We start from the raw sequence: 23,711 nt of genomic DNA, 5'->3' as shown, positions 1-23,711 counted from the left end.
ACCTACTGATGCCTTCCTTACCCTGGTAGTCAGGGGCCATGGTCCTGTCGTCCCCTGCCTCGCCCCTGCCCACCCTGATCCAGGGAGCAGAGGATTCCCCCACCTCCTGCTGAGTTTTCTGCAGCCTTCCACAGTTAGCTTGGGCTAGTCCAGAGGCCTCTCCTAGGTGTGGGCTCTCTCCACGGCCAGGACTCGGGGAAAAGAAGGCTCTCTTAGGTCCTTCTGCCTTCCTTTCCTCAGTTACTGGTCTTTAAAGCTGAGCAGACATCAAAATGCCTCCTTTACTCCCAGGATCAGTAGCCCCTCTGGACATGGCTCTCCTGGAAAATTCCGTGGGGGTGGAGGACCTTTTGCTCCTGGAACCCCTGGACCAGGAGTCTCTGCTCAAGAACTTCCAGCTGCGCTATGAAAGCAGAGAGATTTATGTGAGTTGTTATGGGTGCCCCTGACTGTGGGTGTGCGTCTAGATTTCATGTGCTCCCGCCGTCCTCCAACCCCCACATCTGCTCATTTCCTTCACCTTCTTCCCTGGCTCCAGACCTACATTGGGAACGTGTTGGTCTCAGTGAATCCCTACCAACAGCTGCCCATCTATGGCCCAGAGTTCATTGCCAAATACCAGGACTGTACCTTCTATGAGCTGAAGCCCCATATGTGAGTAGAGGGACCAGAGGAAGCGGATGGATATTCCTGATTTCCTGATGATGAGACATCCTAATTTCCTCTTTCTCCTGAAGGAGGTTTGCCAGCTGCCCCTTCTTCCCCTGGCCCTCTGGAGGCCTCTTCCTAGTCTTGTCACTTGCCTCAGTCTGGTCCAAGTGTGGAGGGTGGATGAATTTGGAGGCTGGGGCTCGAGAGAAAGATGGTGTCTGGGGCTGGCTCCATAGTAGTCATTACCCATTTCCTCCCCGAAGCTACGCACTGGCAAATGAGGCGTACCAGTCACTGAGGTACCGGGACCAAGACCAGTGTATCCTCATCACGGGCGAGAGTGGAGCTGGGAAGACTGGTGAGGCACCTGACGGGGGAAAGCTGTGGAGTCACCACCGGCCACCCTCTTGTCTCTTTCCAAGCCAGGCCTAGAACGCCCCTGCTCCACCCCTGAAATTCCCTCTTGGTTTTTCTGACTGAGGGGTCTGAGGTGCTGGAATGAGGGTGGTGTGGGGACTCATGAGAGGGTTTCTCTTGCACAGAGGCCAGTAAGCTAGTGATGTCTTATGTGGCGGCCGTCTGTGGGAAAGGAGAGCAGGTGAATTCTGTGAAGGAGCAACTGCTTCAGTCAAACCCAGTGCTGGAGGGTGAGAATTCCAGGCTCTGCCCACTCCACTGCCCACCCCCCCCGCCTCCCGCCACCCCCACTCACTTAGTCCTAGACCCGCTTCCTCAGTGTTCCCAAACCTCTGTTCTCATTGAGCCTGAAAAATCTGAGATTGGCACAATTCACTGGAAGACCTTCCTCCTTTCCCTTCTCTAGAATCCCTCTTCCCCCCTCAGCCACCTCACTGCCCCTTTCTTGTCTCTTGCAGCTTTTGGCAATGCCAAGACCATTCGCAACAACAACTCCTCTCGATTTGTGAGTGAACATTTCCCTGAGCTGGGAGGACAGAGTGTGGGGGCTTGAGAGGGAGGCATGCGGCACAGACCCCTCCTGGACGGGGTGGTGAGAAGCGGAGGAAGCAAAGTCTCTCTCTCTCTCTGGTCTCTGAAGGGAAAATACATGGATATTGAGTTTGACTTCAAGGGATCCCCCCTCGGTGGCGTCATCACAAACTGTACGTGTCTCCCCATTCCACTTACCGCCTCTCTCTTCTACCTGCCCCCAGGTCCCTTCTGCTAAGCTGCCACTGTAGGTAGGAGGAATATGAGACGACTGGACTTCCCAACCACTAGGAAGACCGGGGATGAGGGCAGAATTAGAGGGAAGCTAAGATATCTTCCAGACCATCAGGACATTGTTTTCTAATTCTTTGCCAGATCTGCTCGAGAAATCCCGAGTGGTGAAGCAGCTCAAAGGAGAAAGGAACTTCCACATCTTCTATCAGCTACTGGCTGGAGCAGATGAACAGCTGCTGAGTATGTGTCTGCCCCAAACTCCATTCCGCCCCCTCTGGGCCCCATGCAGCCCTCTTCCCTTGAGCCCCTCAGACTTCTCCTTCCTGCATTCCTCATTCTGAGTCTCACTCACCATTGTTGGGAACTCTGTTTTCTCTTCTTTTTCTGGGGTTTTATTGTTGGAATAAGCTTTCTTGTCTCTTCACTGGGCTTATTCCTCTGTCCGGCCTGGTTCCTCTTTCTCCAAGATGGTTTCAAAAATGGAACACTCATTTCCACCTACCATCCATTCCTATCTTCAACGTAAGGGACTTTATTGATAGTTCAGCAGGAAATCAGGATGTTGCAAGTGTTCAAGAACTTTCAGTGAGCTTTGAAAGTTGTCCTGGTTCTACATCTGCCTCACCTAGGATCCTGCCCTTGATTTCCTCTTCTTAGATAGTTCTACATAGGTTCCATTCATTTATTCATTCATTCATTCATTCATCAAACATCTGTTGAACACCTACTATGATCGAACACTGTAACAGCCTCTAGGGATATGGATTTGACTGACATGCACCTTGTCCTTGAAGACCGCACGGTCTGCTAGGGATGGCAGATGTGTGAACAGATACACAGCAATACAATGTAATCAGTGCCAAACGGCCCCTGCAGATGGCGATGGGAGCAGAAGGCATGGAGCATGCCGCCTTGTCTTGGGGAAGAGCCCATCCCAGCTTGAATGCTGTAGTGGCCTGAGTTAGCTCTGGTGGGCATCACAGCAGGGGCTGCTGGGACTTATGATCCTGCCCGAGTTTGCCTCCCAATCTCACCTCTAGCTGTGACCACTGGGGATATCTGGCCCCACGGACCTATCCCTTTGGTTTCTGGTTATTCTATGCTGGCCTTGTGCCAATCTCCTTTTCCCTCTGGGAGATCACTGTGGTTCAAGAGCCCCTGCAGGTCTCATCCTCCCTCCTGGCTTAATAGTCTTGGTTGTATTCAATTTGTCTGAATCATAGACACTAGTGTCTTATTCCGGCTGGGTCTCTCATCATTGGTTTAAGTTAAGTCCAGACAGGGCCTCCCTCGTGTCACATCCCAGGTCCTTTCTGACTCACTCTCTGTTCAGACACCCCTCTTTAGCAAGTTTCAGTTTCAAAATTGGTGTCTCAGGGGAAGCTGCCATTAAATTCTAATTTGAGAGACACTTCCTGGTTTTCAGATCATTTGAATAACAGATAATTCATATCCCCCAAAATCCATGATTAACCCATTCCTTCCCACCTCAGGTAAACAACTTTGACCATTCCCTTGATTCATTTGTTAAAAAGAATAAAGTTCTCTGCATGCCAGCCAAACACACAATATATGAAGATAAAAAACAGTTCCAGAATACAAGTTGTTCACTTATGGGAGAAAGGAAAAAAACAAACCTAGTTCGTGTGATTGGGGCTGAGATAGAGATGCACCGTGGGGGGACACAAGAGAGCCACTTGGCTCAGCCCCACAACGCCAGAGAAAACCTTCCAGAAGAGGGGTCAGTGTTGGGGAACATAGTACCTGCCACTTTGTCATTGCGTAGTGAACAAATAATGAATGCACCAACCAGGGGGAAGGATTGAGGCTGGGGAGGGATATGTGCTCACGTTTCTTTCCTGACTTTCATCGTCCCAGAACCACTGAGACCTGAGCAGTATGGAGGGTTTGCTTGTTTCTTTTCGTTGTTTAGAACCCTGAGGGTGGAGACAAGTAAAATGATGCTTCTCTTTCATAAAAGTTGGGGGAAACTCCAACAATTATGAATACCGAAACCCTACAGACCACTTAAAAATTTAGTCTGTTATAGGAATTAATGATCCCAAAACAAAGGAGGCAAGGGGAGAACCTAAACCAAAAATGGCTCTTTTGGATAAATGAATGAACCAGCCTCCGGCAAGGGCTATGAGGGTCAAGGCTGGAGGGCTCCAGAGAGCCAGGTACTAACTTTCTCCCCACACCCTGGCCCTCCCAGAGGCGCTGAAGCTCGAGCGGGATAGAAGCGGCTATGCCTATCTGAACCAGGAAGTGTCCAGAGTGGATCAAATGGATGATGCCTCCAACTTCAAGGCTGTTCAGGTGGGTGCCCAGGGGAGAGGGGGCCCAGGCCCTTAGCCGGTCCTCGGAGCCCAGGCCCGAGCTCTGAGAAGGGAGGCACTGGACAGTTCAGCTTCTGAACTCTTCTGCTTTCTCCCGAAGAGTGCAATGACTGTGATTGGATTCTCGGAGGAGGAGATTAGATGGGTGCTAGAGGTGACGGCCCTGGTGCTGAAGCTGGGGAACGTGGAGCTGTCGGAGGAGTACCAGGCCAATGGGATATCAGCAAGTGGCATCTGTGATGGGAGAGGTCTGCACCCCCCTGCTGGAGCCCCCACCCAGCTCCCTGAATCTCCTATTGCAATTTCTGGGCTTCCACTATCTCCAGCGTAATCCACTTCATTCTGATTTAGTCCCACGCAGCCTGCTCCTGAGTTCTTCCCCACACATGCTCATTGAGAACTCCCAGTAAGCCATATTGGAACGAGGTTTTGAAGTTTGATAGACCTAGATTCTGGGACCTCTCCAAGTCTCAGTTGATTTTTTTTGCAAAATGAGACAATTACACCTATTTCAGGAGATGCTCATTTTAAAGTAGATACTGCATGCAAAGTTCCTAGATCTCCCTTTTCTCCTCCCCCTCCCCAGAGCTTCCTCCAGGGCCATGTTCTGGATTGGCTGCAAGGACTTCCCCAGCAAGACTCAGGGACACCAGTCTCCCAGCAATTTCATTTGTCAGCCCTTCCTCCCTCCCCTAGGAGAAAGCCCTCTCTCAGGCCATGTTTTATTTCCTCATCACCCAGGTGTTCAGGAGATTGGGGAGATGGTGGGTTTGAATTCAAAGGAACTAGAGAGAGCTTTGTGCTCAAGGACCATGGAAACTGCTAAAGAAAAGGTAGTCACTGCACTGAATGTCATCCAGGTAAGTGGCCCTATGGAAGGGGCTGATTCTGAGTCTGTTCTGTGGCTGCCACACTAACCAGCTTGGCCTCACTTGCAGGCTAAGTATGCTCGAGATGCTCTGGCTAAGAATATCTACAACCGTCTCTTCAACTGGATAGTGAATCGAATCAACGAGAGTATCAAGGTGAGAGACGGCCCTCTTCCCTCCACACCCCCCTGGCTGCCTCACCTCCCTTGCCCCGGTCACCAACCCCATACCTTGGGTTCTGAGATGGAACAGAGCAGTGACGATAAGGGGTAGCATACAGTTTCTTCCAACACTGTGTCATTGTGAAACAGCACTGGTTTTTGAGTTTGACTATCTGGATCTGCTACTTATTAGCAGTGTGGCCTTTCAATTTCACAAAGATTCTGAGCCTCAGTTTCCTGATTTGGAAAAAGGGACATTAATGCCTACCCGCTTCACAGGTTTAATGAGGATCAGATAAAATTATGTACATGGTCACCATATAATCCAGCAATTCTACTCCTAGGTATATAGCTCAGCAAATTGAAAACAGATACCCACATAAAAACCTGTACACGAATGTTCATAGAGGCATTACTCATAATAGCCAAAAAGTGGAAAAAAACCAAATTTCCATCAACTGATGAATGCATAAATAAAATGTGGTATATTCATACAATGGTACACTATTTGGCCATGAAAAGGAATAAAGTGATGATACACACCCAACATGGATGAACCTTGAACACATGTTGAGTGAAAGAAGCCAGACACAAAAGGCCACATTTTGTATGATTCCATTTATATGAAATGTCCAGAATAGGCAAATCCATAGACATGGGAAGTAGATCAGTAGTTACCAGGAACTGGGGCAGTGGGTAGAGGGGGATGGGGAGTGACTGCTGATGGTGTGGGTACAAGATTTCTTTTTGGGATGATGAAAATGCTGTGGAATTAGGTAGTGGTGATAGCTGTACACCTTCTGCCTAGTCTTTAGAAATCCACTGAATTGTAAACCTTTCAAGGGTAAGCTTTATGGTATGTGAATTAGATCAAAGTAGCATTATTATTTTAAAATTATGTACATGAAAGTGCTATCAATTTAGACGCTATTACTGGAAGGCAGCAGGGTAACGTGTGATTTGAATCTAGGTTTGGGTGAGTGCTTAGCCCTTTTGAAATTTGATTTTTTCATCTGTAAAATAACCTTATAGGGTTAATATGATCGGATTAATGAAATAAGAACATAGAATTTTTTAATTCTCGTGGGAGCACCATCCTGGGATCTATTTGCATCTTCCTCTTCCTCCTTGCCCCCCCTCTTTGCTGTCCTCCAGTGTACAGAGGAGGAAGGAGAATAAAATCACAATTGCTTTCCTGCTTGATCAAGCTCACCCGAGGTCTAGTTGATCCTCGCTCCAGGCACATCCACCGCAGAAGGGCCTGGCATGGTGTGCAGATGTGGCTTGTCATCAGGTTTATCTTTTCCTTCTCTTCAGGTGGGCACCGCGGAGAAGAAGAAGGTAATGGGGGTCCTGGATATCTACGGCTTTGAAATATTAGAGGTAAGAGGGCTTCACCCAACCTCAGTACCCTGCTTCCCTGTGGTTAGGGGCAGATGGGTTCCAAGGGGGATGCGAGAGAGGAGGGGCAGGGCTGAGAGGGAGGACGCGTCTTAGGCTGCGTTGGTCTCTCTTTAACCTGTGTACCTCCCCTCAGGATAACAGCTTTGAGCAATTTGTGATCAACTACTGCAATGAGAAGCTGCAGCAGGTGTTCATAGAGCTAACACTGAAAGAGGAGCAAGAGGAGTATAAGAGAGAGGTAAACTGAGACGTCTCCCTACCTTTCTCTCTTAAATGACTTCTAGGCACACGCCAGATCTTTCTTTCTCCTTGATCATGAGTTCCCCTCCATTGTCCCCAGATAGGAACACAAAGGACAAAAAGTTTCCCCTGAACAGCTGAACACTCCAGCATTACCAAGAAGCTCTCATTTTCTGCTCTCTATCCCCTCGTTCCCCATCCTCCCACTCCAGCCAGGCAAGGAAGGGGCAGATTGATGGAAGGCTGTGTGTGTGTGTGTGTGTGTGTGTGTGTGTGTGTGTGTGTGTGTGTGTGGCTGGGGGGAGTCCTGACAAGAGTGAAGTGACAGGTAGCTTGGCCTATGGCATACTGTGAGCCAAATTTGGAAGGGACGTATCTCCTGGGCTTGGCACCCCTCCACATCCCTTTCTGTGTTCTTCCCTAACATCTCAGACTCCTTTGTCTGCCCCAGGCCCTGGCTGCTGTCACCTTCTGCTCTTGTAGCACTCTGATCCCAGACTTCCCCACCAGCACTGCCCCATGGCTCAGACTTTCCACACCCCTTCCCCCGTTCAGTGAAAACCCCTGTTCTCTGTGGCTACGTGTGAGAATGGCTCTGATTGAGCTAATCCACTGCAAAGTGTGAATGGCTGAGTCTCACTCACCAAAACCCTCCTGGGGATGCTCCCTGTGAGCTCTCAGAATCTGTTGTGGCAGAATTTCAGGCAGTGTGGTCACAACGTGTGGACAAGTTTTTTCAGTTGTTTGTATAGTTTGATTTTAAAAATTTAAATCATCAAGTAGATAATACATTCCTATGTTTCAAAATTCAAAAAGCTTAAACAGGTGTATAAAGAAAGAACCCGGTCCCCAGCTAGTTCTATTCCCCATCTAGAGGCACCTGAAGTGGGCCTCCTCGCAGAGGTCTTTGATGTGGAATCAAACAAATCTGTAAATATATTTTTCTACAAAGTTTGTTCAAGTAGCTGTGAATATACTCTCTTCCTATGCCTTTCTCTCATAAGTTAACAAGATGTCTTTCTGTATCAGTGTATAAAAATGCTTTTTGACAGCTACATAGGATTATAATTCATTTAATCAGTCAGGGAAGGCATTTCTGGAATGACGTGGGAGGGCAACTTTACTTACGACCTGTGAGGGAGGAGGGAGAGAAAAGCTTGTGTTCCCCAGTCACACCTGGGAATAGCCTGAGCTGGGAAGTCTGGCCCTTGGGTGGGATCAGGAGCTCTCCTGCTTGCAGGCCTGATGCTGAAGAAATACCGAAAGCAGAGAATGATTGTCTTTGGGTCTTCTGCTTCTGTACTGTTCTTGTTTATTTTTATTTTTTTTTAAAAAACACCATTATACAGTCCCAAAGTATCATATAGATCAGTGATTCTTCAAGTGTGGTCCTGGACCAGCAGCATTAACACCCTCCGGGAACATGTGGGAATGCAAATTCCCAGACCCTGTCCCAGACCCGCTGGCAGGGGCAGTGATCTGTGCTTTAACAAGCCCTCCAGGTGCTTGCGATGCACGCTGAAGTTTGAGAATCATTGCTGTTGGTCTTTGAAGATGTATCAAATTGGCTTTGCTATTTGATGATAAACTCACTTACGTGCTTTGGTTCCATAGTTTGCTGCCAGAGCAGTGTGGCCATTTGCTCTTCCACATACTCAAGGATCCTTCCCCACCCCCACAGTGAGGTAGCCCCTACCCCAGTCCTCACCCAGCATCTTACACTTCCCTCTCCACCCTACAGCACCTACAGGGCTCTCTGCATTGTCTCCCCCTCACAGCTGCTCTGTCTCTCTACCCAACCCACAAATTCTCCATCAACCCTGGAAAAATGGGAACATAAACTGAAACCACACCAAGGACCCCTCTGAACTATAGGGCTTTCTGAGGGTCCTTTGTGGGTTAGGTGAAAAGGGCCCTGGGTCTGGTGAGGTCTTTGGAGACTTATCTGAGACCTGCTCCCTATAATTTGTCATGTTTCCCCTTGCCAGGGCATACCATGGAAAAATGTGGACTTCTTTGATAATGGCATTATCTGTAACCTCATTGAGCATGTGAGTTATCCTTCTTATCTCTGGGACCTCCCCTGAATATCCTTCCCCTGTCTCTCTCTCCCCCCTCCCTTGACTCCACTTGGTAAGGGTGGTAAAGAGGGCAGAGAGGCAGCAGGGAGAGTTCGGACATCTTGGAGGACCAGGTCTAGGTTGGGCTGATCTTGTTTCCTTGGCCAGAATCAGAAAGGTATCCTAGCCATGCTGGATGAGGAGTGCCTGCGGCCTGGGGTGGTCAGTGACTCCACCTTCCTGTCAAAGCTGAACCAGCTCTTCTTGAAGCATAGTCACTATGAAAGCAAAGCCAGCCAGTACGCCCAGCGCCAGTATGACCGCACCATGGGCCTCAACTGTTTCCGCATCTGCCACTATGCGGGCAAGGTGATATGGCAGGGCGGGATGGTCAAGACTGGGGCCTGAGCACAGGCTGAAGGCAACGGGGGAGGAACTGGGGGGAGACGAGAACTGGGAATACCTCACAACGAGACTGGGAAGGCCAAGTGCTGGGACAAGGTCGTGGGCTCTCCAGACTAATAGCTGTTCGTTTACAGGTGACATACAACGTGAACGGCTTCATTGACAAGAATAACGACCTACTCTTCCGGGACTTGTCCCAGGCCATGTGGAAGGCCCAGCACCCCCTCCTTCGGTCCTTGTTCCCTGAGGGTGATCCCAAGCAGGCATCTCTTAAACGCCCCCCAACTGCTGGGACCCAGTTCAAGAGTTCTGTGGCTATACTCATGAAGAACCTGTATTCCAAGAACCCCAACTACATCAGGTGACATGACGGGCACACAGGGGACATGCTGGATACGTGCTGGCACATGCAGGGTCCATGCACTGTGGAACATGTCCTTGGGGGGGCGAATGTTTCTGGAATAAGGGTATCAGAGGCCCTTTCCCCATGGAAAACAGTCCCAGATGAGGAGATGAGAGTCTTGTATCAAGGAGAGCATCAGATTTTGGTAGGGACCATACCACAGTGAGTGAAACTAGAATGGCCAGTGTGTCCACGTCCTCTGAAATGTTTCACCTAAGGGGAACCTGTATGCAGATAGGGGTGTAGAGACCAGGAGGGGTTACACTGGCAAAGGTGAAGCTCCTGAAGCCTGTGCCTTGCCCCACCTCCCACCAGGTGTATAAAGCCCAATGAGCAGCAACAGCGAGGTCAGTTTTCTTCGGAGCTGGTGGCAACCCAGGTTCGGTACCTGGGGCTGCTAGAAAACGTGCGGGTGAGACGGGCGGGCTATGCCTTCCGCCAGGCGTATGGGCTCTTCCTGCAGAGGTACCGATTGCTGAGCCGGAGCACTTGGCCTCACTGGAATGGGGGAGACCGGTAAGACTCAGTGGGGAGCAGGGGAGGGCAGTGCAGGGAGCATCTGTGGGGGAAGAGACTCTGAAGTCTTCTTGGTCAAGCCCTGAACTTTTCTCCTATGGTGGAGAAAACTATCCCTTGGGTTGCCCCCCGACAGCTTTCCCCATCTGCTCCTGTAGGGAGGGTGTCGAGAAGCTCTTTAAGGAGCTGAGCACGTCCTCAGAGGAGGTGGCCTTTGGGAAGACAAAGATCTTCATTCGAAGCCCCAAGACGGTGAGTTGGAGAGCGCACTTATGTTTGGTGGGGGTGGAAGGTGGAAGAGTTGGAGATCTCATCTGAGTAAGAGGCTGGATGGGGAGGGGAGCATCTATAACCTGGAATGGATAGTGGATGAGGAAGTCTCCTCTCTGCAGGGACTGAATCCTTGGGTTCCCACCCTGGCCTGAGCCCTGGGAGTCAGGTGTGCTTGCTCGGCCCTCTCTGAGTGCCTCTGCCTGAAGGAGGACTCCTTGAGGCTCAGGGGGATGAGCTGCTCGTGTCTAAGTTTCCAAATCCTAGCATAGTGCCTGCTACAGAGTTAAGAGTTCGGTAGGTGATTGTTAAATGAATGAATAAATAAATGAATGAACTAAGAAGACAAAGGAACGTTCCTATAAAGCACCGGCTGGGAAGCCCCTGGTGCTATGGGCTGCACAGGAGAGAGCGCTGTTCCCGGAGGCCAGCGTCTCTGTCCCACCCTTCCACCTCTCCACAGCTTTTCTACCTGGAAGAGCAGCGGCGCCTGAGACTGCAGCAGCTGGCCACGCTCATACAGAAGACGTACCGAGGCTGGCGCTGCCGCACCCACTACCGGCTGATGCGCACCAGTCAGATCCTCATTTCCTCTTGGTTTCGGGGCAACATGGTACCAGTTACCCGCAAAGTCCCATGCCCCTCCCTCTAATAGGAGACTGGGAAGTGGGAGAGGTAGTTCAGGAGGAGGACTTTTTCTAACAGACCCATTGTTTTCTACAGCAAAAGAAACGCTATGGGAAGATAAAGGCGTCAGTATTGTTGCTCCAGGCTTACGTGAGAGGGTGGAAGGTAATGGGGAAGGGGAGAGGGGTTCCCTCCCCACACATGGTTCCCTCCCGACACTGTTTCCTTCCCCCACATGGTTCTTGCTGCATTGTTCCAGCTGCTGGGGGTAAAGAGCAGCAGAAATCAAGTCCTGCCCATACCCAGGACGTACCTCTGGGTGATGGCACGTCTGTGTCTGGGCTCCATGTGTGTCTTGGAGAGTGGTTGCATGTTGGGAGGTCTGTATATATGCCGGGGCGTGTCTCTGACTTGGCAGCAGAGCTCTGCCTTCTGCTGTGTCCTCATTGTCAACTTGTCTGACTTTACTCCTCCAGCTAGTCTCAGCTCTTTATCTTTCTCTGTTCTTTGTGTGGCTGAAAGGGTAGAATCTCTCCTAGGTCTATCTTCTTCTATCTTCTTGGTCTAACAGTCTGTCTTTACTTTGGCTCCTTTCTTGTATGTTCCTGCCAGGCCCGCAAGGACTATCGAAAATACTTCCGATCAGGGGCTGCCCTCACTTTGTCAGATTTCATCTACAAGAGCATGGTAAGTGGTGGGCACTGAGGGTGGTGGAGGGGGTGTTGAGGAGGGAGGGACAGATTTAGAAGAAGCAGATGTGAGGTTTGAGAAGAGGTGACTCAAAGCTTTCCCCCAAGAGCCTCCCTGATCTGCATGTACTTCATTCAGTCCTGGGAGAAGGGCGTGGGGCAGCAACTTGCAGGGAGCAGACCCTCCCCAGCGTAGGGGCCCAGGGGTACAATCAGAGCACATTTGGCCTGAGTGGGAAGTGCAGGTAACTCTGTGGTAGGAAGGGGTCCCAGCACATCCACCAACTATCCACAGTGAATAGGCCCAAGAAGAGACTGGGGCTGGCTGGTTAGCAACAGTTGAAGAGGCTGAGCCTCATTGAAGAACAGAGTGAGGACACACATGGGATTAACTAACCCAACTTTCCGAGGTCCATTTTAAGGTTGGGATGAAGCAGGAGGAACCATATCTTCCTTCTAGCTCTTCTGAAACTATAGCAGACGAGCCTGAGATTAAATCTCGGAAGGATCTTAATTCTGGAGAACTCAGGTCAGAGAGGGCAGGAAGAAGCAGGACCAGGCCTGGGCATTCAATCTCTGGGCAGTTTCCAATGAGAGGAAAACAGGCACAGAGCAGGGTGATTTCCAGAGACATCCATCTGACAGCGATGGTGCTTCTGGAAGTGTCGGTGGGAAACTAGACAGGGAGGGAACAGCACTTCCAGTGAAGTCTTGGGAAAGGCCAGAGAGGAGGAGGAGGAAGAACGGGAGGTCTTGGACAGAGGGCTGGGGTAAATGAGAACTGCCTTCTGCTGGTTTTATTTTGGATGGTTATTAGGACTCTTACTGATTAACTGTGCTCATTCAGATATGAGACACGTTCATTGGAACTCTTCTTTGTTGTCCGAGAGGCTGGATCCCCTGGCCAGATCCCTTGGCCAAGTGGGGGCTCTGGGCCTCTCCATTGCCTACCTGAGCCTTCTTTGTGTCCTCTGCCCCCCTCCCCAGGGAAGCTCCATTTTCCTAGGCCTCTTCTGTTGTCTGGTCTCGCTTCAGCTGGCTCCAGGGTGTCTGCCTTCTCAGAGTTCCTGTTTTCTTGCTGCGTAAATGCATACCTGAGACCTGTACTCTGATTTTGCTTTTATCTCAAGACTTGCCCCTCTTCCACCTTTTCTTTCACCTGTGTATTATCAGGCATCTGCTGAATGTTACCTCGGGAGCGGGTGGGTGCAGATCAGGGTTTCACTGACTCGCATCCCCCACAGAAAGATGCATGTAGGAAGCCACTGGGCAGCGATTCCCTCAGCGTTTCAGACTAGTCTGTATTCTGCCATTGCCTTGCCTGTAACTAATACTAATGCCTACTATTTTTTTTGACTACTTAACTATGCACGAAACCCTTTACATGTATTAACTCTAATGCTTTCAACAACTCTATGAGGTAAGCCCTTTTCTTCCCCCCATTTTATAGGTAAAAAACTAAGACCCAGAGAGGTTTAATAACTTGCTAGGAGTCCCCCAGCTGGTAAGTGGTAGAGCTGGGATACAAACTATTTTACTCCGGAGTTTTAACCATTGCCTAAGACTGCCCGGGCAACCAGGCACACATGGCCCTGGGTAGACCTGGGGGCAAGAGGGCTGCATAGGGAAAGGCGGAACTTTATAGATCTAGGGGGAAAAAAAATAACAAAAAAAGAAAACCCTCAGAGATTCCACATCATTTGGAATCTGGGGGATTATGGGAGATGTTTAGGAATGTTTATTGAATTAAATCAAACCAGACCACGGATTAGAGACTCCAGGGAGATTAGACCAAGCCCAGTAGGTCTTTGTAGTGGAAGCTACAGAGTGTGGGCAGTTCCTGGAGCAGGACACCACATGCTCTGCCTTTGTCTAGTTTAATTTTTTTTAACTCCATGTCTTAGTGTAAAGTTTTCTTGAAAATTCCAAAAATTTGGAAGTGCTCAAGATCAAATCATTTTCTATACCTTCAATAATTCTATCCCATAAACAAAGAGGGTGCTGGGTACTCCTGAGATATAAAGATTTGAGTCGTGATTCTAGATTGGGGGAGCCTTAAATAGTCAGGTGCCATAGGTGCCACTCAACTGGATCCTGGAACAGGATATTTTCAGAAGTTTATAAAGGACATTAGGAGAAATTTGAGTATGTATTGCTGTTGGGTGAGTGTATCTAATTAATACTAATTTTCTTAGGTGTAGTAATAGAATTATGACTATATAGGACACTGTCCCAGTTCTTGGAAGATGCATGCTTAAGTTTTAGGGGAAAATGTCATGATATCTGCGACCTACTTTAGGATGATATGGCAGTGAAGATTGGTATATATCTGTGTATTTATATATTTATATGCATTTGTATATGTGTGTTCATATGTTAGAGAGAGAGGGTGCAGAAAGAGCAAGATGTTAACATTATCAGTTGGTGAATTTAGGTGAGGGGTATATGGTATGTAGACGTTCATTGTAATGTCTGCTTCAAAGTTCATGCAAATTTAAAAACTTTCCAAATAAGAAAATAAATTGCATTACATTTTTTAAAATCTTGTCAGATTATGTTACTCTTCCCCTTAAAGGCCTCGACTGGTGTTCATTTCACACCGAACAAAAGCCGGTGGTGTTACCACAGCCTACAAGGCCCTTCGTAATCTGTCCTTGACCAATCGTCCTCTGATCTTCTCTTCTCTTACTCAATTTAGTCCAGTCACGCTGGCTTTCTTTCTGTTTCTGGAATATACTACCACTCATTCCTGTCTCAGGGCCTGCTTTTTTTGCATCATAGCATATATAATTATGTGGCATTACATTACATATGCTTATTTGCTTGTGGGAGATCTCCTTCCACACCCCCTCAATGAGAATGGACTTCGTTTGCTCTGTTCACTGCTATGTTTTCATACCGAGAAGAACAGAGCCAGGCACAGAGCAGACAGTCAATACAAGTTGAATGGTGAAAAACTCAAGACCCGGGAGACTGACTCCCCAGCTGCCTAAAAGAGGGAGAAGATTTCCATGCAAATAACAGTAGTACAAAAACAGAAGTACAGCCAAAGTGCCAGGGGGCTCCAAAGAAAGGAGAGGCACCCCTGGCCCAGGGAACTGGGAAGGCTTTGAGCTGTATCTGAAAGGATGGGTAGGATCTGGGCTGGCAGAGTTGAGCTGAGAACAGCATGCGCTAAGGCACAGAGCGGTAAGGGCATTGCGAGGAGTCCTGTCTGGTTGGTGTGCCGCGGTAATGCAGGACATTCTGTGACAAGAGGCTGGGCTCTAAGTAGAGGACTTTGAATGCCAAGTTGAGGTGTTGGGCTTGACTGACCAGAGAGGAGGGGAGATTTGTTACCTGTCCAACCCCTAACTCAGACAGTGGCAGCCAGCTGTAGGTACCTGTGAGCGGAGAAAGCAGGAAGCTACAGGAGCAAAATATTGAGGCCAGGAGGTGGCTGGTTAGCTCAGTTGGTTAGAGCGCGGTGCTGATAGCACCAAGGTTGCCGGTTCGATCCCTGCATGGGCCACTGTGAGCTGCGCCCTCCTTAAAAAAAAAAATAAAAAAAAGTTTTGAGGTGGTTCCTTCCCCCTCAGTACCGGGGGGTGGGGGGCAGGTTAGCAGGTCTCTGCTTGGAACTAGTCCTTCTCTCCTTTAATCTCCCATTCATGCTCTTACTGCCCAGCCTCAAGCCTACACTTCATGCAGAAAGAGATCCAAGAGGTGACACCCTTCTGTCTCCTCAGCTCCACTTGTTGCTCCTCACTGTGTGTGGCCTTCCTCCATTTAAGTGGCAGGATCTGGGTGTGAGTTTGCCCACTGGGAGGTCTTTCTTCTCATCATTCCACTCTCCTCTCAATTCTCCTGCTTCCCACCCAGGTACAGAAATTCCTATTGGGGCTGAAGAACAATTTACCATCTACCAACGTCTCGGACAGAAAGTGGCCAGCTGCCCCTTACAAGTGCTTCAATACAGTTAATCGGGAGCTGCAGCAGCTCTTCTACCGATGGAAGGTACGTGTGCCCAGGCCCCTCTCCTCTCATTTGTGTCGTATTCCTCCTCCCTCTGATTTTCCTCTTCTGCCTCCCTCTTCCGCTTGTTTCTTTTTTCTTTTTCTTTTTGAGTTGTGGTAAAACATACATAATAAAATTTTCCATTTTAACCATTTTGAAGTACACAGTTCGGTGGCATTCAGCACATTCACATTGCTTGGCAACCATCACCGCCATCCATCTCCACCCTTTTTTCCATCGTCCCAAACTGAAACTCTGTACACATTAAGCAATAACTCGCCATTTCCCCAACCCCGAGCCCCTGGAAACTATAATCTACTTTCTGTCTCTATGAACTTGGCTGGAGTCATGTGCCACTTAACATCAGGGATATGTTCTGAGAAACGTGTTGTTAGGAGATTTTGTTGTGTGACATCATAGAGTGCGCTTACACACACCTCGGTGTAGCCGAAGTATAGCCTACTCCACACGCAGGCTGTCTGGTGTATAGTCTAGTTCCCAGGCAGCACAATTGTAGAGCATGTTACTGTACAAAACAACACAAGATTAAATCACGCACAAGAGAAAATGATGCAATCAAGAGACGCGGTAAACGTGAGGCTGCTTCCGGCATAACACGACATACTGTTTTACAGCAAATTATTTTTCTATAAGTAGAAAGAGTACACTCTAAAATAACGATAGAAAGGACAGTACAGTAAATACATAAACCAGTAACATGGTTGTTTATTACCATTATCAGATATTATGCAGTGCACTTACTGTATGTGCTATACTTTCATGCGTGATACGCAGTAGGTGTGTTTACACCAGCATCGCCGTAAACACATGAGTGACGCGTATGCTACAATGTTACCACGGCTATGACGTCACTGGGCAATAGGAATTTCTCAGTTCCCTTGTAATCTTATGGGACCACCGTCGTATACACAGTTCATCGTTGACTGAAATATTGTTATGTGGTGCATGACTATACTTCAGGTACCTCATATAAGTGAAATACAGTATTTGTCTTTCTGTGGCTGGCTTATTTCCCTTAGCACAGTGCTCTTCTATTCGGGAAATATTTATTGAGCACCTGTCTGGGACTGTGCCTTGTGCTGGGTGCTGGGCCTACAGCCCTCACGGGGCTGGTATTTGATTGTTCCCCTCCCCCTCGCCCAGCATCCCTCAGTCCCCATCCTCTCTGAGGTTTCTAGCACCTGTTCTTTGCCCTCTGCCTCTCTTCTCCAGTCCTTGCTCCTCTCCTTCCACGTCTCAGGGTTCTCCCCATCTCCCTTCCCAGCCCTGCTCTCTTCCTCCATGATTGTAGCTTCTGCCCCTCCCTACTCACAGTGCAAGAAATTCCGGGATCAGCTGTCCCCAAAGCAGGTAGAGATCCTGAGGGAGAAGCTCTGTGCCAGCGAACTGTTCAAGGACAAGAAGGCTGCATACCCCCGGAGGTGAGGGCTCGCGGACCCTGCACAGTTTCATCAAGAGCAAAGCAAAGATTCCCGGGTGGGATAGGGCAGTGGGTGTCAAAGTTTAGTGTGGCATCAGAATCATGTGGCAGGCTTGATAACACCCCGAATGCTGTACCCCCTCCTCAGTGTTTCTGATTGAGCAGGTCTGGAGGTGGGGCCCAAGAATTTGCCTTCTAACAGGTTCCCAGGGGATACTGGTCTCATACCCTGCTCTGAGAACCGCTGAGACACGGTGGGGGAGGGAGGAGGGGGCACGGGAGGACTGAGATGGGGGCTCCGCGTGGGGAGGTGCAGGGCCTGGGGGTCAGTGTAAGGACTCTGTCCCCACTGCATACTTCTTGCGTACCCTCAGTGTTCCCATTCCATTCCACGGTGACTACGTTGGCCTGCAAGGGAACCCCAAGCTACAGAAGCTGACGAGCAGGGAGGAAGGGCCTGTTCTGGTGGCGGAGACGGTGAAGAAGGTCAACCGCGGCAACGGCAAGGTGAAGGCCCGCAACCCGCACTCCTCTCCATGGCCGATGCAGAGCCCAGGCTGTAGCTGGAAGGGTGGGGGTTGATCCCGCCTTTCCTCACGCTTTCCTGTTCTGTCCCTAGACTTCCTCTCGAATTCTCCTCCTGACCAAGAGGCATGTGATTCTCACAGACTCCAAGAAGTCCCAGGCCCAAGCTGTCATCGGGCTGGACAGTGTGGCTGGAGTGTCAGTCACCAGCTTCAAGGATGGGCTTTTTTGCTTGCATCTGAGCGAGGTATCAGAGTTGGGTGGGGGCAGGGCCTCAGACCGGAGAAGGTGGTGGGCAGCACAGGGCTGGGGCAGGCTGAAGGTGACGGAGACCAGGCCTCTTACTCTGCGCCTTTGATGTCGCTCAGCCTGTTCCTGACGACAGAAAATGAACCCCTTCCCTGCTATACTTTTTTCTCTTCCTAAGATATCATCAGTGGGTTCCAAGGGAGACTTCCTGCTGGTCAGCGAGCACGTGGTTGAACTGCTGACCAGAATGTACCGGGCTGTGCTGGATACCACGCAGAGGCAGCTTCCAATCACCGTGACTGAGCAGTAAGGCCGTGAGCTGGGGCTGAGGGATGGCTGGGAGCAGATGACCAAGCTGTTGGTCATTGTAGCAGGAAAATGCATGCAGTCGGAAAGTGACGTTTACTATGTCAGGGTGGGCCTTAGAGGAGCTTCTTAGTCTCCCCACCCAAGTTCTCTGGGGCCTTGAGTCTTCTGACACAGAAGGGGGTGGTGGTTGGGGGATGTAATTGTCTCCAGACGGAGTGGGGAAGCCATCATGAAAATAATGAGAGTAGGGAATGAAGGCACTAGCTTTGCCTTTCTGTCTCTTCCCCCTCCAGGTTCTCAGTGAAGTTCAAGGAGAGCAGTGTGACTGTCAAGGTCATCCAGAGGGGTGATGGGAATGGCAAGCTAAGCTGCAAGAAGAAGGGGAGTCATTGCCTAGAAGTGACTATATCTTGAGGAGGTGGGGCTTGATGCAAAGACAGCCATTTCTCCCTCCTGGTCCAGCACTAACCCCACCCACCCACCTGTGTGGGAGGATCTCACGTCTAACCACTCTGATCCTGGGGTGGTGCTCAGAGATTGAAGAGGACCTTTCTTCTCTCAAAGCTTCCCAGTCCTTTCTCCAAACTTAGCTTCCTGCCACCCTTAGCCTCTTTGCCCACTAATAAAACAAGTGACTTTCCAACAGTTTGGTTAGTGTGGGCGAGTGGCTGTTCCCCATCTTCTCACGGGCTTGTAATTAGGCCTACTGTCCCCCTCTCTTGCCCCTCCTTCAGGCTCTTTGGAGCCAGCTAACACAGATAATAAGAATGGAAAAGAAGGGAAATTGTCTTTGGGTCCTTGACCGGCTGAGCTCTGGCAGGGTTTGGAGCGACTGAGATGGAGGCAGAGATGGGTCTGAGGTCGCAGGTGGCCAATAGACTGATTCATTAAGTGTGTCCCTGGAGGGAAGAAACGAGGATCCTGTCTTGGTGAAAACTGGGGTCCTTTGGAGATTCAGCCTGAAAAGAGACCCAAGGCTGGAGGGCTCATGTGAGCTGAGGTTAGCTCAGGAATGCAGGGTCCCCTGGACCCAGGAGCTCTAACACCCCCTCTACAACCAAGCTCAGCACTGGGCTTCATCACAGCTGCCCCACCCCTGTACCCCCTTCCTTCCCATACACCAGAGATGCCAGGCTGCTGCCAACAGTTGTCTTGCTAATCACTGTCCACAGCTGGGGCCTACAGCTGGTGGCACTTGACATGGGGACGCTCCCTTACCCAGACTCTCCCACCCCTGTGACCGCTTTCCTCTTGTCTTCAGATATTTTTCCTGGGTCATCGTCATTATTTGTTTCTCCGTTTCCAACTGTCTCACACCATCTCATTGTCCCCGTTTTTGTGGGCTCTGATGTTAATATGTAATATTTTGTATCATGCCTTAAATATTTCCCCCTTCATATGTATTTCATCATAGACTCTGTCTCAGCCTCTTGCACCCCGGTTCTACCTTTAGGGAAAAAGCAGCTCCTATATTTGCAGGAAAATTTAGATCTGTGCTTTGTGAAAGTGTGCAAATGGCTGCCTTTGTTTCTGTCTCTGGGTGTCTCTCTCCCTCCTTTCACGATTTGTGCCTTTCTTGCCTCTTTCCTGTCTCCACCACGGAGCTCACTGTGCCTTGAGGCTGGGGTCTCCCTCCACCCGGCTTTCATGCACAGGCAGCTCAAGGCCCCGGGTCATCACGCTGAGGGAGGCCTCATTAACTTCTCTTCTTGCCTGCAGATTAATCTTGCTCTCTGAGCACAAGCCCATTTTCTGGCACAATCTGCTCTGGGCTGAGATAGGACCCAGGAGGGTGAGGGACTAAAGCTGTTGTGGGGGGATGTGTCTCAGGTGGAGGTGGCTCAGATTCTGTCCAGCCTTCCACCCCCACAGCAGCTCCCCTCATCCTCGACTTCTCAGAACCAGGCTGAGGAGATCCTGTCTGGTCAAGAGAGGGTGGGTGGTGACCAAAGCCTGACCTCCCCTGCTCTCCGCCTCATCTCCTGTTCCCAGGGCCCAAATTGTCGTCACATTTCCAGGGAAGTGCCTGGTCATTTTCAGAAGCAATTTCAGGAGAATATGCAGCTGCTGCTCTCTACCCTGCTTTTCACTTCCTGGGGCTGAAGTCACTGTCAGCTCTCGGGGCACAGATGCTGCGAGGGGGAAGGCCCAGGGCCCTGCTCTCTCCCCTGTCTCCCCACCCACCAGTCTTGTGGATAGATACTACTTTGAAGAAGGGTGGAGGTTCCTCTCCTTCTTTACTCTCCATCTCCTTCCTCTTTCCTGTCCCTGCCTCTCTTCTCTTCTAGAGTCCAGGAGTGTGTGTTTTTATTCCCTGAAGTCTACAGGGGCTCAGTTTCCCTGCCTGGGTTATAAGGCTTGAATTGGCTCTGTCATGATGGGAGAAGCTGGAGTTCTGCTGCCCCTTACTCACCCCACTTGGCCAGTCCAGCATTTGCTCAAAGTCTAGGTTGTTTCAGCCTCTGAGGTGCACAGCCCCCTGGAGCCACATAACCCCCATGAGGATCCATTCCAGCATCTCACGGCTCACGCCCTTCTGGCTCAGCCATTTCCTCCCAGGCTTTGAGGGGCTCTTTGAGTTCCTTGCTCTGTGGATTATCTCCAAGCTGTCTCCTGGCTGTAGGACTCGGCAGGACGCAGAAGTTGCCATCCTTCCATTCTTCACCCAGTGGCACATGTGGCCTGGCCCCACCCTTCCCCCCTGCAGCACCCCTCCGGGATGTTGAGGGAGTCCAAATGTTGCACCCAAGCTGTGCGTGTGGTGGGCATGTGCGGTCATTCGTGTGCACAAGCGCATGCTGGGGCGGCTCCACCTCTACCCCCTGGGAACAGCTGCCTGACCCTTCTCGTCTCAGCTCAACTGTACACACCTTTCCCTGGCCTCACCCCCCACCGTCCCCAGCAACAAGGCAGGCAGGTCCCGGAGGAGGACCTGCTAGGAATGCTGCTTCTCTAGGCGAGTGACAGCATCTGAGTTGTGGCTCAAACAAAGAGTTAGTGTTCAAATGAAAAAATACCTCGGTGCTCTGTAGATGCAACACCCACTTTACATGCCATTTGTACATGATTTGTGAGCAAAAGGAAGCCTGGCCTGCCCCCTTGCCCTCTAAGGAAAGAGTGAAGAAACAAAATGGAATCACCATAGCCAAGCTAACAAAATTACTTAAATCGGAATGGGCTGAAACATGCGGAATAGATTTTATTTTACTTTAGCCTGTTACTTGTTTATTTAACTTAAACTTTCCGTTGTGCATCGGTGCTGGAGATATACAAAATTCCTATAGACAACTCTCTGAAGAACTTAGGAAAAAATGTTCACATGTCCAGACCACCTGACATCTATTATCTAGACCATCAGACATCTGAAGATTACCATCTTGGACGAATGCAGAGGCTAAGAATGCAGCCCTGATTCTTCTCAAGAATGTACTTTTAACTGTAAGAACTCTCAGCTTTTTCCCCTTTGGCACAGTAGGTGTTACTTGGTAGTGTTTTGTTTTTTTTTTCTTCTGATTTGCAAATCTTAAGATCCTTGAATAAAACTTTGTCATTTAATTCTAAGGAAGCCTCCTGATTCATTTTCATTTGGTGGATACCTCCAAAGCTTCTCTATCACCTCTCTGATTTAGTTTAGCATCAGCTCTTTCAAGTCTTTGTTAATCCCAGAGATCAAGGCATGATGAGTTCTCCCTGCCATTGCCTTGCTCCCCCCATCCTGGACTCCTGCCATACTCTGTGAGATGCCACATCATCAAAGGACATTATTCATGGTGGACCTTTGCTGAAGCCCTGCTTCCCTAGTGCCAGGGCTTGTGGGCAGGGATGGATGGGTTGGTGGGGGGTGGGAGGCTGTCACAGAGATGGGACCCAGGAGGCTTTAGCCCTCAGCCTTCAGTCTTCCTCCTCCTGCACCCCCAAATTCCTCCAGCCTGCCTAGCTTAGACCTCCTCTAGATGGGTGGGGGAGGAAGGGAGAGATGACTAGGTCCAATTAGAACAGCACTGAGCTTCTCAAAGACATGAACCAGTCATGCCATTTACGTGTAAACAGCCTCCCACTTCTACCCATCATCCCACCTAAGGCTCCCAACCCTGGGTCCTGGTCCTGTAATTAGGTGGATAACAGGAAGCTTTTGATGAGGCCCCATTAGCCTATCACATAATAAAGGGGCCTCACACCCAGCTGCTGCCCTCACTCAGGGGTGAGCATGGGGCGCGTGTAGCGTAGCCAGTGACTTCTTTCAGTATGGCTTAAGTCCCAGGGTGGGTGGGGTGCGAGGAGTGTAGAGGAGGAGACAAACATTTCAGACCCTAGCAGCGCTTGAGAGGCTCTGTGGATGATCCACAGGGTGGGCTGCAATGCAAGAAGCTGGGCTCAGACTCCCTTTTTGCTTTATAGATGAATTTTTATTGAGCAGCCATTTATATGCCAAACACTATAAAGCTAGGGATCCAATAACAAACAAAACAGACAAAAGTCCTTGCCCTTGTGATGCTGACATTCTGGTCGGTGGGGGGGTGCGCTAGACAAACTCTAAGTAAAGTATTTAGTATGTTGGACGTAGTAAGTGCATGATGAAAAGAAAGGTGGGGGGAGAGGAGGAGGCAGCTGCACTTGGACTAGGGACGGGTGCCTGGATAGTTCAATATGGAAAGAACAGTCTTTTCAGCAAATGTTACTGAGACACCTGGAGATCTGCACGCAAGAGAAGGAATTGGAACCACTTCCTCCTACCATCCACAAAAACTAGCTGAAAATGGATCACAGACCTAAATGTAACAGCTAAAATTATAAAGTCTTGGAAGAAAATATGAGTAAATCTTAGTGATCTTGGTTTAGGCAAATCCTTAGGTATGACACTAAAAGGACAAACACAAAATAGAATAGATAAATTGGACATCATCAAAATTAAAAAGTTTTGTGCCTCAAAGGACATTAAGAAAGTGAAAAGACAACCCGCAAAATGGGAGAAAATATTTGCAAGTTGTATCTAATAAGGGACTTTTATCTACGATATGTAAAAACCTCGTATAACTCAATAATAAAAGACAAATAACTTTAAAAAAAAGAAAGAAAAAAAGGTGGGTGATGCAGAGCATGGAGTGGCAGTAATTTTAAATAGGGTGACTGGGGAAGGTGTTAGTGAGCAGGTTTTGTAGGAAACACACAACAGAGCTATGGTCCTTTCCCTAATCTCAGGATGTAGGACAGTACGAGGTCGCATATCTCCAGGTCTCTTGGGGAAATAGGCCACAACTTCCTCTGGGAGAGTTAGCTGTTCCCTTGTTCGTTAAAGCTCATACCAGTGTAATAAAATGAAGGGGAGGTTTAGAGTGAGAAAACCTGGATTTGAGGCTGTTGTCCAGTAGCTGTAT

At 49.4% G+C, this 23,711-nt stretch overlaps 1 protein-coding gene across 1 annotated transcript; it reads left to right on the top strand.

Moving 5' to 3' along the window:
* Window positions 1–229: 229 nt before the first annotated feature.
* Window positions 230–21,791, top strand: MYO1A (myosin IA). The gene is made up of 27 exons (XM_074325549.2): window positions 230–425; window positions 539–654; window positions 915–1,009; window positions 1,194–1,298; window positions 1,527–1,573; window positions 1,709–1,772; window positions 1,975–2,073; window positions 4,049–4,152; window positions 4,273–4,420; window positions 4,914–5,032; window positions 5,111–5,197; window positions 6,520–6,585; window positions 6,740–6,844; window positions 8,835–8,897; window positions 9,075–9,275; window positions 9,446–9,672; window positions 10,030–10,230; window positions 10,389–10,482; window positions 10,964–11,113; window positions 11,224–11,292; window positions 11,740–11,814; window positions 15,678–15,812; window positions 17,148–17,254; window positions 17,628–17,760; window positions 17,873–18,025; window positions 18,206–18,333; window positions 18,630–21,791. The coding sequence occupies exons 1-27, from the start codon at window positions 273–275 to the stop codon at window positions 18,748–18,750; spliced, it is 3,165 nt and encodes a 1,054-aa protein (XP_074181650.2). The 5' UTR covers window positions 230–272; the 3' UTR covers window positions 18,751–21,791.
* Window positions 21,792–23,711: the final 1,920 nt, after the last annotated feature.

Source organism: Rhinolophus sinicus, chromosome 1, assembly GCF_057876585.1.
Source record: "Rhinolophus sinicus isolate RSI-liver-muscle chromosome 1, RSI-T2T, whole genome shotgun sequence".
In the NCBI taxonomy this organism is placed as follows: Eukaryota; Metazoa; Chordata; class Mammalia; order Chiroptera; family Rhinolophidae; genus Rhinolophus; species Rhinolophus sinicus.
The sequence above is the reverse complement of the archived record's forward strand: the minus strand, read 5'-3'. Positions and strand labels throughout refer to the sequence as shown.